Here is a 15,277-nt window from a genome sequence, read left to right on the forward strand (position 1 = left end):
TTATACAATAAATTGTATGTCTTTATGTTATCAATGTCTGTTGAAGATTGTGTCAAAAATTTATAAATTAAATTAACGTAAGAATAAGGTTAAATATTGATCCAACCGTTGAAATAATGATAAAATCTTATCTAATAAATTAAAACTTATATAATAAATCAATTTTATCTTTATAGTTTGTACATGTGTTGAAGATTATTTGACGAATATTTAGAGAAGATATCAAAATTTAAGATGTGAGTGAATAACAATACAACATAATGATAAAATCCTTCCAATGATTCAAAAGTTAGCCCAGTCCATGAAAAATTCATGGACCTATCCAATGAGGTGTTAGAGAAATGAGAAAAAAGAGAAAATAATAAAAAAAGGGAGAAAATTATGTTAGATTTTCTAACACCTCATTGGGTAGGTGCATGGAAAATTTATGGACCGAGACTAGGTAAGAATTTCCCCAAAAGTTATACGATAAATTGCCCTTATCTTCTAAAAAAATGTAGAGGGATCTTGAATGCATTTTCCTATACTAGTTTCGCAGTAAGTGCTATGCACGTGACTCGTAACGTAACTCGTCAATGAACATATTAATATCTTTAAAATAATAAGATATAAATTTAAATAATAATATATTGACCAAATATAGTATTTTAATTTTGTAATTCAATCAAACTAAAAGATAAGTATTCCTACTAATTTGGAAACAATTTAGTTGTTTTTTACATATTAAAAACTAAATTGGAGATAATTTAGCTACCTATTCTTATTAGAACTTTAATTACAATAGTGATTAATTAAATAACTAATTAGTTAATGACTATAAAACTTTTATTTAGTAGTAAACTGAAAAGGATTATTCAGTAAATTTGCCTGTCCCCCCCCCCCCCCCCCCATCCGTGCTTTTATATATAGTATAGATAAATAAGGGATATTGGTAAAATAAATTTTAATGTTTTACTTTTTTTAACGATTTAAGCCTAATATTTAAAATATTACGAAACAGATAATAACTTTTTCAATTTTTGCATTTTCTACCCCGAACCGTTTCCCGGCCATCATTTGCATATGTTCAGCTATATTATTGGCATATTAAATCTCAGCGTTTTAAAATTTTGCAAATAAAATTCCAACTTTTCGTATTTTTGCACTCTCTAAGCTAAACAAGATGACAAAATGGCAGGAGTTCGGATGAGGCTATAAAATGCAAAAATTGAAAAGATTAGAATTTATTTTGTAATGTTTTAAACGTTAGTCTTAAATCGCTAAAAAAATGAAACGTTAGGATTTGTTTTACCAATACCCTTATAAATTATAACCATAAATTGATTCTCGTTTACTTCACCGAAAACGTCGCTTTACAAAGAAGTACTTGCATCACAGTTTTCCGTGCTACACTTTTGGAAACATTTCCTCATTTAATTGGATGAATCATAAGATACATTGTTGATTTTAGACTAATACACAAACAACAGATAACTACAAAAACAAATTTCCTAGTAGAATCAGCAGCAAACCTGAGCCATATACCAGCAATGCAAATTCTAAACCTCTACTGCAAAATGAAAGCATGAACAAGCTCTAGCATGGGTTAGCTCAGCATGAACTATAAATACATGACAAAATAAAAATAACACAAGCAACTTGGTCAAGGAAGAACTGTCGCATCTCAAGCAAATCTATGTCTGCTTTTGAATTCTCTTATCCCTTATTGGCAGATCGATTGGCATCTGAGCCTCATGTGGATGATCTGAGCCCTTGTATACCTTAAGGTGATTGAATAACGCTCTCCCGAGCTGCAGGAAACGGTGATAATCAAAATCAGCTCAAGTAATACCAGCACCCTTTTATGCAGATGGCAAGGTACAACAATCTTATCAACTACAGAATGCTAGGTTTGAACATCATTCGTGTAATTATGCATGCCAGGTAAAAAACAATGAATTGGACTAAATCGAAAAGCTTTTTACATTACTATGCATGTACAAATTAAACATTACTCGTTGATAAAAAAAATTAAACATTACTCGAGTTCTTGACACGAAAAGATAATTGATGCCCGTAATTTGTTGCAAATTAAGTAGCATTTTAAAAATAAAAGTAAGGAATTAGAGACTTGAGTTTGGAATTCCTTTCCAATCCATTATATTGTATATATTTATGCAGCCTTGCATTTTTAGTACAGGAAATCTGTTTCTTTAGACTGACCAATAAAAAACAATGTAATAACCATAGTATGACACGAAAACTATTCCCTGCAATGGGATATGATAACAAATTAAAATGAAAAAGTATGCGACTCTTGTTCATCAGACGCAAAAGTAGGTCAGCTTCCGTTTCAAAACATGCACAGTAATTTGTAAGAATAAAAAATAATAATCCATGTCAGGCATTACATTAGGATGCATGAGGTCAAAGTATACAGATGCAGCAAAAATAAATGCATTTTTGAGGAAAGATTTCAACCATAAAAAATTCATGTAACAGTTATTGTGTCGGCCCTTAGAATATATAAAGACTACAAGATCTCTGCATTCTGTATTTTCTGTGTTGTTTTGAACAAATTACTTTTGTTAGACAGCTCTTATTCTAGAAAGAATGTCGATCAAGGCTGTTAACAATTACGCAGACATGAAATGTAAGAATATTCTCAAAGAGCCTAGCCTCAACGGGGATCAATCTTTACCTTGTAAAATATAGCTAAAATATCACAAAAAGGAGTTTCTTATAGATTATAAGAATTAGCTTGCACATTCCCTATAACCCGACATTGGCACGAAAAGGCACTAAGAATATGACCATCGATATGCTTTTGCATAGGTGGTCTACCAGTCATGCATATACCCCCTGATGCTTGCACTGATTAATTACAAAACGGAATGAATTATGCATCGCAATTTCCATGATAGCTCAACTGATTCAACCCACTAAAATGAATACCGCATGTTTAACACAAACGTCTAAACACTCAAATGGTGAAAGGAATTTGTTTTGATTCTCACTAAACCGCTAAATGAAGATCCAAGACAAAAACATAAGGAGACATATAGACTGACCCGCCCTTTGGGAAGCATTCCACGAACAGCATGTTCAATAATTCGTTCCGGAATCCTCTGTTGCAGCTGATCAAACGTCTCAACGGTCATACCACCGGGTCTTCCAGAATGCCTCCTGTAAAGCTTCTGAGTCCGTTTCTTCCCGGAGACAGCAACCTTCTCAGCATTCACCTTTTCAAAATCAAATGTTCACAGCACCCATGTCTTACATACTCGCATATAAAAGTTTAACGTTGTAAAATGAAAGAATTGAGAGTATACCACAATGACAAAGGCGCCCATGTCAACACTAGGAGTATAAGTAGCCAAATTCTTGCCACGGATATGAATGGCAATCGTAGAAGCCAGTCTGCCCAGAATTTTGTCGGTAGCATCAACAACGTACCACTGCTTCTCTGTGTTAACATGGTCGGCTGCTTTGGGATACCATGTGTTATTCCATATATCCTACAAAAACACAAATCAATGAAACACCCACAAAAATTGAACGCAAAGGGTATCTCTATTTAGTATTTACATACAGGGCCGTTCAGCTCGGATTCTTCGAACATCCAGCGCTGGTCGAGGGGTATGTGAGGGATTGTTTTCTTCTCATTCTGTGAGCGAACCACACAATTGCGGGTGCTCTTAGGAAATGAAATGGCAGCAGCGAAGGGAGTAGAATTAAAGGGTTTGTGTAGAGTTGAAGAGGAGAGTTGGAGAGAAGAAGGTGCAGAGACCAACGCCATTCTCTTTTTTCGCTTCTTTTAGCTCACTCTGCTCTCACTTCTTCCGCTATATCTAGATAAGATTTTCATTTTCGTTAGGCAGAAGGTACAAAAAAAACCCTCGACTTTTTCTTAAAAATATAGATCAGCCCTTTTATTTTTTCAGGCACAATTAAACTCTTGTGTTTTTAAAATTGAATAATTAAACCCTTCTTGTTTTAAAATTGAACAAATAAACCCTTTTATTTTACTTTTGGGACACTTACCCCCTTAAATTTCCGGTAAATATTTTAATTTAAAATTATTTTTGAACTTTTTTCCTATATGATTATGAGAGACATATTAACCATTAACGAGTGTTTCTAATAATGCTGGATGAAATAGGTTATTTGTTCTATTTGAAAACAAAGAAAGCTTAAGTATATCACAAGAAAGTAAAATGACTGATTTATATTTTTATGAAAACTATGAGGATTTTTGTACCTTTTGCCTTTCATTATTATTATTATTATTATTATTATTATTATTATTATTATTATTATTATTATTATTATTAAATGGACAAGAAACATATTTGAAAACTATTAGGGTTATTTAAAAAAGGTCAAACCTTTCGTAAAAGTTTCATAAAGTTACAAATTTAATTATATCTGTATCGTTCTAAAACACGGGTTTTTGTTTCACTAATGTCCAACTTTTAAAAGGCACATGCTTTTACTTATGTGACGCTAGCATGACGTGCCACACATATGTGATCATGACAACCACTACAATAAAGCTAAAACAAATTCTTAATTTCTTTTCGAAAAATATTCATACCTCGAATTTTAAATCGTTTCAACTTAATTTTAAAATTTAATTAAAAAAAATAACTCAAATTACTATATAATTTAATAATATTAATTAATTTTATTAAAAATTAAAATCGTCAAATTAATTTCTCAATTAATCAAATCTAATTAAGCGTAATGAAAACCCAATTGAGTACTGTTTTAAGTCAAATAAAATCGAACCCAATTAGAGACTTAATTGCTAATTTTTATTTTTAAAAAAGAATGGACGAGTTGAACTGGGTTCATCAGAGAACTAATGAACTCAGTCAACTGCGTTCATCGGTTCATTGGTTCTCTGAACTGGGTTCATCAATTTTATTTATTTAAAAAAAGTGTAAATTGATTCCCATGTTTAAATTTTTTCTAATAAAAAAAACTTAGAGGATTAATTTAAAAATTTATGAAAATATTTTGGTCATTTTTGATATCTTTAAAACATAATTATTCATAAACAGACTACAAAAATCCAAAAAAACTGCAATCTAAATCGAAAAAATTAGACTAATTGCAATATTTTAAAAGTTTATGTTCCAATTTACAAGTTTAACGGGCTAAAATGACCATGCCCAAACCCATGGGGTCTTTTAAGCACCAAAATAGTCTTTTAACCCCTTTTTTATATCACCTATATTCAATACACAATTAATTAATTAAATAGTAGTCTAACCTAATCCTAACTCTAATCCTTTTCACTCATTTGTGATGTCAACTTCACCTCTAACACTAGCTAACATCTAACATAGACTGTAGAAACCCTAACCTTAAATTAATCACTATATACCCTTATGACATCCTAGTAAAGAGTCGGACCAGAAATCAATTTTAGCACGTAACAAAAACGACTACAAACAATATCTTATGTAGGCCGAACTCTCCCCTCACACGCACAAACTTTGTATTCGATTCCAGTCTAGAAAACAAGCTTCTACGCTTTAATTACTAAAGAACGCCCTGCTATGCATAGATCCAAAACTGGATTCCACATACGGAGCACCAAAAAACAAGCCAAGAACTTAGAATGGTACTTCTGAGGATCCAATTATACTCTCTTATCGCCATGCGTAATATAGAACTGGTAGATTTCATGTTGCGTGTTTAGCTGATTTCCATTGTTTTGCCATAAAACTGCCATAACTATCAATTTTGATATTCTTGCTATGATTGCCATGCAAAATTATTAAAAACATGTTATTAGGATGTTGTAACATGTTTTATAAATCATATCCGACTTTTGTTTGATTCTGATGCTTAGAATGTATGTTAGGATGTGTTATATGCTTCTTTTGCCATGAACGTGTTCTTGCTCAAATTGTCATGATTTCACACCAAAAACATATTTTTTTAGCTGATTTAATATGTGTGAGCGGAGTGGGGTTCGGGGGCCGCTCGCTCAAGCTTATGGTTGACCTTTATTCTTGAAAGGTTTGAGAAAATATGGAGTCGCCACCTAGCTCAGCTGGGAATACCTTTTCTACTAGATAATCTCACTCGCTTATGGGTGGATTATCGTACGCCTGACCGAAAAATTGAGTCTGTGGACAGTTTACAGAAACAATTGTACTTGACTTCAGTTACATTATTAACTACTGGCATATATGTGTTATCTCATTTCAACATTTATGCAGTTCACAATATAAATTGCAGGAATTTAAACATAGATGAAAGTAGTAAAGATATCCAATTTAGGACGCGCAGATAATTCGATTATAGCATGCAAGATATGTAAAACGTATTCCTAGACATACGTCTAATCCGAATGGTGTCTAACATGTATCAAATAATGGTTGGTCTGTATCGTTTTACATGCACAAAGCCTAAATCTTGATTTCTAGGTGGAAGAAAAGACTCGGGTTGGATTTAGGAGTCTTTTTGCGAGCCATATGCGGCGAGATTTGCACTTTATTAAGTCATCTTGAATAACCTATTCAACCTCTATTTATATTTTATAGGAGTCCTAAGATGTCTAGGTGATTTGCTGAATTTGATTGGTTTGATCACTAATTTAACGCGGTTAGTCCTTTAGCCTGTTAATGATTGGATTTAGCATTTTTTGGAAAGCGTTTTAAAAAAATTTAACATACTCAAAAGGCAGGTGATAAACATATAAGGCTAGAAATACTTTTTAACCTTGTAAACCGGAGTGCCTAATACTCGATGCGTTTTGCCCTTCGGTGCGGTTGGAACCAGAATTCGGAAAAAACACGTAAGCTCTTTGTCTCATTGATATAGACTCGATTAGGAGTGTGCATCGGTCGATTTGGTTCGATTCGGTTTATATTTCAGTAAAACCGATTAAAACAGAAATTATTTTAGATAAAACCAAACCGAACCGATTTTTAAAATAACCGAATCAAACCAAACCAAAAAATTCGGTTCGGTTCGGTTAAAAAAATTCGGTTTAACCTTTCAAAGATCAAAATTATTTTGGCAAGAACGATGAGAAAAAAACTGCAATTTTTTAACCTGCATTTATAACAAATATGCTGATGTTTTATTATTTGAAATAAATCAAATGCAAACATGTAAAAACCAAATATAAAGAAATGTTTATACCCTATAGATTTGCTTAAAAGAATAATCAATTACAACTCATTACAGATATCTACATTCAAAAACAAATATTGTATGTTGGGTAACAAGCAACTAATACAATTTTTGCTCCATAAAACTTCAAGTCCATAAGAAATTAGAAAATCTGAGAGAAATCCGCCTGTAATATCAAATTGAAATAAAATAGGTCAGATTATTGATAGGTGTAGAATTACACCTATTATGCTAGTCTATTTTGAGGTAATTATGCTATGATAGTGTCTATTAAAGGTATTTTATTGCTCATTTTCATGTCGAAGTGTTTCGGGTACATATTGGCGAGAATCGGGCAAATTGGAGCGTAATTGGAGCAATCAAGGCTAAAAGAAGCAGAAGTCTCCAAGTCAAGCCTGTTTCTATCGAAACCTCCTCAGAAACCCCTGTCTCGATCGAGACATCTTTTTTTCGATAGAAACCATGTCAGAAATGCATCTAGTGAGTTTTTCACCTAAGCCTATTTCTATAGAAACCACTTCATTTCGAAAGAAACACCTCATTAATGAAGACACGTGATTTGGAGCTGAAAAGACACATGTTGTAAATTTTGTGATCTATTTTGATTGGCTACCTCATTTAGACTTGTCATATAGTGTAATTTTATTTCCTTTTTGCCCTTGAACTATAAAAGGACCCCTTTATTTCTTTTTTAGGGTTAGGCACTTATTATTAGAATTTGTAGCCTCCATCTATTTTACTATTCTCAAATTTTTGAATTCCTCTTGTTCTTAGTATATTTATAGCTTTTATTATGGATTGAAGATTATCATTATTAATAGAAGATTGTTAGTTCCTTTATTGTTGTTCTCCATTATCTATGTTATGCTTTGGGTCTTCAATTATTACAAGGTAATTAATCTCTACACCATGTTTATTCTTACTTCTTGTTTATTAGTTGTTGTTAGCATATTTATGTTTAGTAGCTAAACTCCCTTGTTTAGGGGTTGTTAATGAAGTTTGATTGTGATTAGTTGACTAGGGTTTGATTTGGATAAAGGTTTATAGTGATTTGTATGCTTAATGCCTAGGATAGATTGATCTCCTAATCCTAGGTTTAATGGTTAATTAATTAGGCGAGAGTCATTTAATTACCCGGAATTAGCAAATCACTTAATTAGGGCTAAATCACGCGAGAGCGGTTTAGGGCTTAATCAGTTATAGGTTAGCTTCGTGATTGGATTAAATTAGTATAATCGAAATCTAATTACGCGAGAGCGATTTAGATTTTGGTGTATTAATTTAATTACAATTAATTCTAATTGCGGACTCGAGAGAGCGGTTAGGCATTTTAGAAAGACTTGGCCCGAACCAATTTCTCAATCAACCCCGGTTACCTAGGAGCGTTTTAAACCTAATTAGCAACCTCTAAGCGCCTTTTACCTATTTGTTAAAACCGTTTAGTATTTTATCGTTTGGTTTATAAATTGCTTGCTTAGTTTATAACTTGTTTGTTTGGTAGTTTATTTGTTTGTTTAATTAGTGTTTAAGTTCCGTAGTTATTAATCTAAATTGAATTGCTCGTTTGCTTTCCGAATTGAACTTCAAAATCCGTGTTCGTTCACTTTAAACCTCTTGTCTCTGTGGGATCGATACTCGACTTGTCGAGTTACTACAAATTAGCGAGTAAAATTGCTAACAAGTTTTTGGCGCCGTTGCCGGGGATCGAACATTGCGTTTAATTGATTGAAAGTATTTTGAAATTCGGCCGAGTTAGCCTTATTTTCTATTTTCTATTTTTATTGTTCAATTTTGCTTTTTCGTGGGTTACGCTTGGTGTTCTTGTTTGTGGTTGTGCATGAACTTTGTGTAGTTGTTGGTTTATCTTCAAATATTATTTTTATGGTGAATGTATTTGGGCGAGAGTAATGGCATGGGATCCAAATTCTGAGACTTGTGGGAATTTTAGTCATATCAGAGCCTAGTGTCCTACACTCTATTTAAATTGGAATGACCATGTCAATTATGTGGGTGATCGATGGCAAGCTAGTGACCCTTATTCCGACATGTATGATCCGGGGTGGCACAACCCTCCAAACTATGGTTGGAGAAACAATTGGGAGAACTTCAATGAAAACTTGAATTTCGATTCAAGCTATCACCTACATCAAAACCAATGGGACCTCAATTCAATTTTGGCAATGAACCACAACAATCACATGGTTTTCAACAAGATGAAATGTTTGATGAATCTAGAAAAATCGACAAGATCATGGAGTTGTTAGATAGAATGGAGGTACATCATGAAATTCAATCTACACATCTTCATAACTTAGAGATACAAGTTGCTCAGTTAGCTAGTGATTTACAAGAGACAAACCGAGAAGGATTACTAGCTGCAATTGAAGGTACTCCAACACAACATGCTATGGCCATAGATTTGAAAGATGATGGTGATTTAGTAGAACATCCTCACACAATGGTTCACATAGAGATCGAAAGAGAAAAGTGTGAGGATTTTGAACTTGAAGCTCCAAATTCCAAGCCACTCACTTGTCTCAAGAGCGTAAATGATGAAAGTGAGGAGAAATTTGGTATTACGGTACTCTACGAGGAATTCAACAAATCCTTTGATTATAAAGATCCATTCTTGGAGGGGTTTGATTCCGAGTATGACGGAAATAATACCAAGTATATGAAGATGTTTCATACTCCTCATGTTCATTATTTTAGAGTACAAACATACTTCATATCACATGAGCTTTATTTGAAAGAGCCAACAAGGAAAAAGAAGGAGAAGATGCTACCAAGACGGCTTCCACATGTTAGGTTGTATTTTTAACAACCTTACGCGAAGAGTCTAGCTTTGGACTCCAACTAAAGCGCACTCGGGAGGCAATCCCGAGAGGTTTGATTTCTTTTCTTGTCTTTTTTTTTGTTATTTATTTTTGTGTTTCATTTATTTTATTTTGCGGTTGATTGAACAAGATTTGTATTTCTCTAACTCAAACTCAAACGATTTTTCCTTTTTATATTTCTTGCTTAGAGACTAAGCTAGAAATAGTGTGAGGAGGGTTGTGAAATTGTATCTCGCTCTATCTTTTGTTTTTATCGCTTTATGTTTGTGTCATAAGTGTCTGGTTATTTTAGGTTGTTTTGAGTCACCTCAAGCACTAAATGTGTACTTTTGGGAATTCATCAACCAATGTGTTTCCCGATCAATGAAATTATCAAATGCGTTTTCTAGTTTGATCAATCAAATGAGATGCTTGCCTAATGAAATGCAATTTGTATGACATGCTTCAATGAGATTAGGGTAAATTCAATGTGTTGGTTGTTGTGATTTTGATATTTCTCGTAGCTACTTAATGCAGATGCATGATGTGCTTTAAATTGTAAAATTTGTGTCAAATTTGAAATTTTAGGCATGATTGGCATGTGTTCATAGGATTTAAGTATTTAGCATGACACCACTTTTATTTGAGCGTTGGTTTGAGCCTAATTGTCGTTGGTGAGTGTCGTTTGCGTGCTAAAATTCCTAGAACTTTCTCAGTGTCTGTTCAAGACTATATGGTTGAGTGTTAATAGCTAAATGATTATGGCATTAGGCTATTCCATTTTGAATTAGACCACTTCAAAAGCCTACCCTTTACCCTTAGATTACACCATTTGAGCCTAAACCTTTCTTTGAATTACCCAAATTACACACCCTAACCCTTCAACAATTTATCTCTTTAAACACCCAAATTTAACTTGAATAACTTAAGTTGAAAAAAATGTGATACTGGCTTGATGAAAAAGAAAGAAAAAAAATGAACAAGTGCTCTAAAAAGAAAAAAAATAGCCTTGAGAAAAGAAAAAGAAAATGAAAAGAAAAGAAGAAAGAAGGAATAAAGAAAGAAAATAAGAAAAGAAAAAGAAAAATGTGAATAAAGGCAATAAAAAATGAAAAGTTCACAAGTGTGAAAAATTTCGAGCTAGATTGAAAGTGTATGGTAATTTAGTTGTTCGAGTCAAGTTTTAGACAAGTATCAGAATTTACCAATCCCTAATCCCTAGCAAAGTTACAACCCTTGTACAAGTCCATATGATAGTTGTTGATTACCGAACTAAGTAGTGGAGTTCGGGACTAAGAGTACGCTTATGGTGAATTTGCATGTTTTATGAGCTTTATTGGATACCCGAAACACTTGTGTGTTGGAGTGACATCTTGTGAGATTTAATAGCTTTTGCTTGATGTTTATGAACAGTATGCCATGATTCGTTTCTTTTTGGACCAATGTGTGCATGTCCCGTAGATGATGGTAACTTGAGATTATTGACATGATGCCATATCGATAGTGTTCTCAATGTTATTGGACTATGTCATTATAATTGCATTCATCATTTGTTTGCACCACTTTTGGTTGTTATTGTTAGTGAGTTGCATTTGGATCTTCATTGATTGGGAATTTGTTTGTTGATGTCTATTCATAGTCGCCAAGGTTGTTAAGTGTGTGATTGATAGTAAGATTCATTTCTTTCCCGGGACAAGCAAAGGATAAGTGTGAGGAGGTTTGATAGGTGTAGAATTACACCTATCATGCTAGTCTATTTTGAGGTAATTATGCTATGATAGTAACTATTGAAGGTATTTTATTGCTCATTTTCATGTCGAAGTGTTTCAGGTACATATTGGCGAGAATCGGACAAATTGGAGCGTAATTGGAGCAATCAAGGCTAAAAGAAGCAGAAGTCTCCAAGTCAAGCCTGTTTCTATCGAAACCTCCTCAGAAACCCCTGTCTCGATCGAGACATCTTTGTTTCGATAGAAACCATGTCAGAAATGCATCAAGTGAGTTTTTCACCTAAGCCTATTTCTATAGAAACCACTTCATTTCGAAAGAAACACCTCATTAATGAAGACACGTGATTTGAAGCTGAAAAGACACATGTGGAAAATTTTGTGATCTATTTTGATTGGCTACCTCATTTAGACTTGTCATATAGTGTAATTTTATTTCCTTTTTGCCCTTGAACTATAAAAGGACCCCTTTATTTCTTTTTTAGGGTTAGGCACTTATTATTAGAATTTGTAGCCTCCATCTATTTTACTATTCTCAAATTTTTGAATTTCTCTTGTTCTTAGTATATTTATAGCTTTTATTATGGATTGAAGATTATCATTATTAATAGAAGATTGTTAGTTCTTTTATTGTTGTTCTTCATTATCTATGTTATGCTTTGGGTCTTCAATTATTACAAGGTAATTAATCTCTACACCATATCTATTCTTACTTCTTGTTTATTAGTTGTTGTTAGCATGTTTGTGTTTAGTAGCTAAACCCCCTTGTTTAGGGGTTGTTAATGAAGTTTGATTGTGATTAGTTGACTAGGGTTTGATTTGGGTTCAAGGTTTGTAGTGATTTGTATGCTTAATGCCTAGGATAGATTGATCTCCCAATCCTAGGTTTAAAGGTTAATTAATTAGGCGAGAGTCATTTAATTACCCGGAATTAGCAAATCACTTAATTAGGGTTTAATCACGCGAGAGCGGTTTAAGACTTAATCGGTTATAGGTTAGTTTCGTGATTGGATTAAATTAGTATAATCGAAATCTAATTACGCGAGAGCGATTTAGATTTCGGTGTATTAATTTAATTAGTTCTAATTGCGGACTCGAGAGAGCGGATTAGGCATTTTAGAAAGATTTGACCCGAACCAATTTCTCAATCAACCCCGGTTACCTAGGAGCGTTTCAAACCTAATTAGCAACCTCTAAGCGCCTTTTACCTATTTATTAAAACCGTTTAGTATTTGATCGTTTGTTTTATAAATTGCTTGCTTAGTTTATAACTTGTTTGTTTGGTAGTTTATTTGTTTGTTTAATTAGTGTTTAAGTTCCGTAGTTATTAATCTAAATCGAATTGCTCGTTTGCTTTCCAAATTGAACTTCAAAATCTGTGTTCGTTCACTTTAAGCCTCTTGTCTCTGTGGGATCGATACTCGACTTGTCGAGTTACTACAAGTTAGCGAGTAAAATTGCTAACAATTATAAAAAAAAAAATAGTATAAAAAAGAGGAAAAATGTATGAATTAAATTTAGATACCAAAAATGAATAAAACTTTATTTTAATTTCAAAAACAACACAACAACAGTTGAGAAAAAAAGAAAGAAATGAAAAAGGGATTTAGGGCTAAGATTGAATAATGGATATTAAAATAAAATCATACCTTTTGAATATTTGTTTTTGTTAGTTTTAGTTATAGTGAATATAAATTTATAAATTGAATCAAATTTAATTGTATCTGTATCGTTCTAAAACACAGGTTTTTGTTTTTCTAATGTCCAACTTTTAAAAAACACATGTTTTTACTTATGTGGCGCTAGCATGACGTGCCACACATATGCCATCATGACAAACACTAGAATAAAAGCTTAAACAAATTCTTAATTTTTTTCCGAAAAATATTCATACCTCAAAATTTAAATCGTTTCAATTTAATTTTAAAATTTAATTAAAAAGTAACTCAAATTACTATATAATTTAATAATAATAATTAATTTTATTAAAATAATTAATGTCGTCAAATTAATTTCTCAATTAATAAAATCTAATTAAGCGTAATGAAAACTCAATTAAGTACTACTTTAAGTCAAATAAAATCGAACCCAATTAGAGACTTAATTTATAATTTATAATTATTAAATTTTTATTTTTATTTTTAAAAAAGAATGAACGAGTTAAACTGGGTTCATCGGAGAACTAATGAACCCAGTCAACTGCGTTCATCTGTTCATTGGTTCTCTAATGAACCCGGTTCAACCGGGTTCATCAATTTTATTTATTTAAAAAAAAGTGTAAATTGATTCCCATATTTAAATTTTTCTAATAAAAAAAATTTAGAGGATTAATTAAAAAAATAATGAAAATATTTTAGTCATTTTTGATATCTTTAAAACATAACTATTCATAAATAGCCTACAAAAATCCAAAAAAACCGCAATCTAAATCTAAAATATTAGACTAATTGCAATATTTTAAAAGTTTATGGGCCAATTTGCAAGTTTAACGGGCTAAAATGACCATGCCCAAACCCGTAGGGTCTTAAAAGTCCTTGTTAATACTTTTAAGCACCAAAATAGTCTAATAACCCCTTTTTTATATTACCTATATTCAATACACATTTAATTAATTAAATAGTAGTCTAACCTAATTCTAACTCTAATCCTTTTCACTCATTTGTGATGTCAACTTCACCTCTAACACTAGCTAACATCTAACATAAACTGTAGAAACCCTAACCCTAAATTAATCACTATAAATACACCCTTAGCACATCCTAGTAAAGAGTCGGATCAGAAATCAATTTTATGCTTCTTTTGCCATGAACGTGTTCTTGCTCAAATTGTCATGATTTCACACCAAAAATATATTTTTTAGCTGATTTAATATGTGTGAGTGGAGTGGGGTTCGGAGGCCGCTCACCCAGACTTATGGTTGACCTTTATTCTTGAAAGGTTTGAGAAAATATGGAGTCGCCACCTAGCTCAGTTAGGAATACCTTTTCTACTAGATAATCTCACTCGCTTATGGGTGGATTATCGTACGCCAGACCGAAAACTGGGTCTGTGGACAGTTTACTGAAACACTTGTACTTGACTTATCAGTTACATTATTATCTACTGGCATATTTGTCTTATCTCATTTCAACATTTATGCAGTTCACAGTATAAATTGCGGGAATTTAAACATAGATGAAAGTAGTAAAGAGATCCAATTTAGGACGCGCATATAATTCGATTATAGCATGCACGATAGATACAAAGTATTTCTAGGCATACGTCTAATCCTGATGGTGTCTAACATGTATCAAATAATGGTTGGTCTGTATCGTTTTACATGCACAAAGCCTAAATCTTGATTTCTAGGTGGAAGAAAAGGCTCGAGATGGATTTAGAAGTCTTTGTGCGAGCCATATGCAGTGAGATTTGCACTTTATTAAGTCAGCTCGAATAACCTATTCAACCTCTATTTACATTTTATAGGAGTCCTAAGATGTCTAGGTGATTTGGTGAATTTGATTAGTTTGATCACTAATCTAACGTAGTTAGTCCTTTACCCTGTTAATGATTGGATTTAGCATTTTTTGGAAAGCGTTTTAAACAATTTTAACATACTCA

At 32.6% G+C, this 15,277-nt stretch overlaps 1 protein-coding gene across 1 annotated transcript; it reads right to left on the reverse strand.

Annotated features, from left to right (window-relative positions):
- Nucleotides 1-1,392: 1,392 nt before the first annotated feature.
- Nucleotides 1,393-3,814, reverse strand: LOC126669966 (50S ribosomal protein L13, chloroplastic). Its single transcript, XM_050363615.2, has 4 exons — nucleotides 3,572-3,814; nucleotides 3,312-3,497; nucleotides 3,051-3,221; nucleotides 1,393-1,790 (listed from the first exon to the last, which is right to left on the reverse strand). Exons 1-4 carry the CDS (start codon nucleotides 3,776-3,778, stop codon nucleotides 1,674-1,676), a joined length of 681 nt encoding a protein of 226 aa, XP_050219572.1. The 5' UTR covers nucleotides 3,779-3,814; the 3' UTR covers nucleotides 1,393-1,673.
- Between the last annotated feature and the right edge of the window lie 11,463 nt (nucleotides 3,815-15,277).

Source organism: Mercurialis annua, linkage group LG2 (genome assembly GCF_937616625.2).
Source record: "Mercurialis annua linkage group LG2, ddMerAnnu1.2, whole genome shotgun sequence".
Classification (NCBI taxonomy): domain Eukaryota; kingdom Viridiplantae; phylum Streptophyta; class Magnoliopsida; order Malpighiales; family Euphorbiaceae; genus Mercurialis; species Mercurialis annua.

Excerpts from the sequence above, each read along its gene's own strand:
- LOC126669966 (XM_050363615.2), bottom strand. The coding sequence starts at position 3,778 with ATGGCGTTGGTCTCTGCACCTTCTTCTCTCCAACTCTCCTCTTCAACT. Across the intron at positions 3,498-3,571 it reads AATCCGAGCTGAACGGCCCT|GATATATGGAATAACACATG; the intron begins GTATGTAAATAC and ends GTGTTTTTGTAG. Across the intron at positions 3,222-3,311 it reads TGGGCGCCTTTGTCATTGTG|GTGAATGCTGAGAAGGTTGC; the intron begins GTATACTCTCAA and ends GATTTTGAAAAG.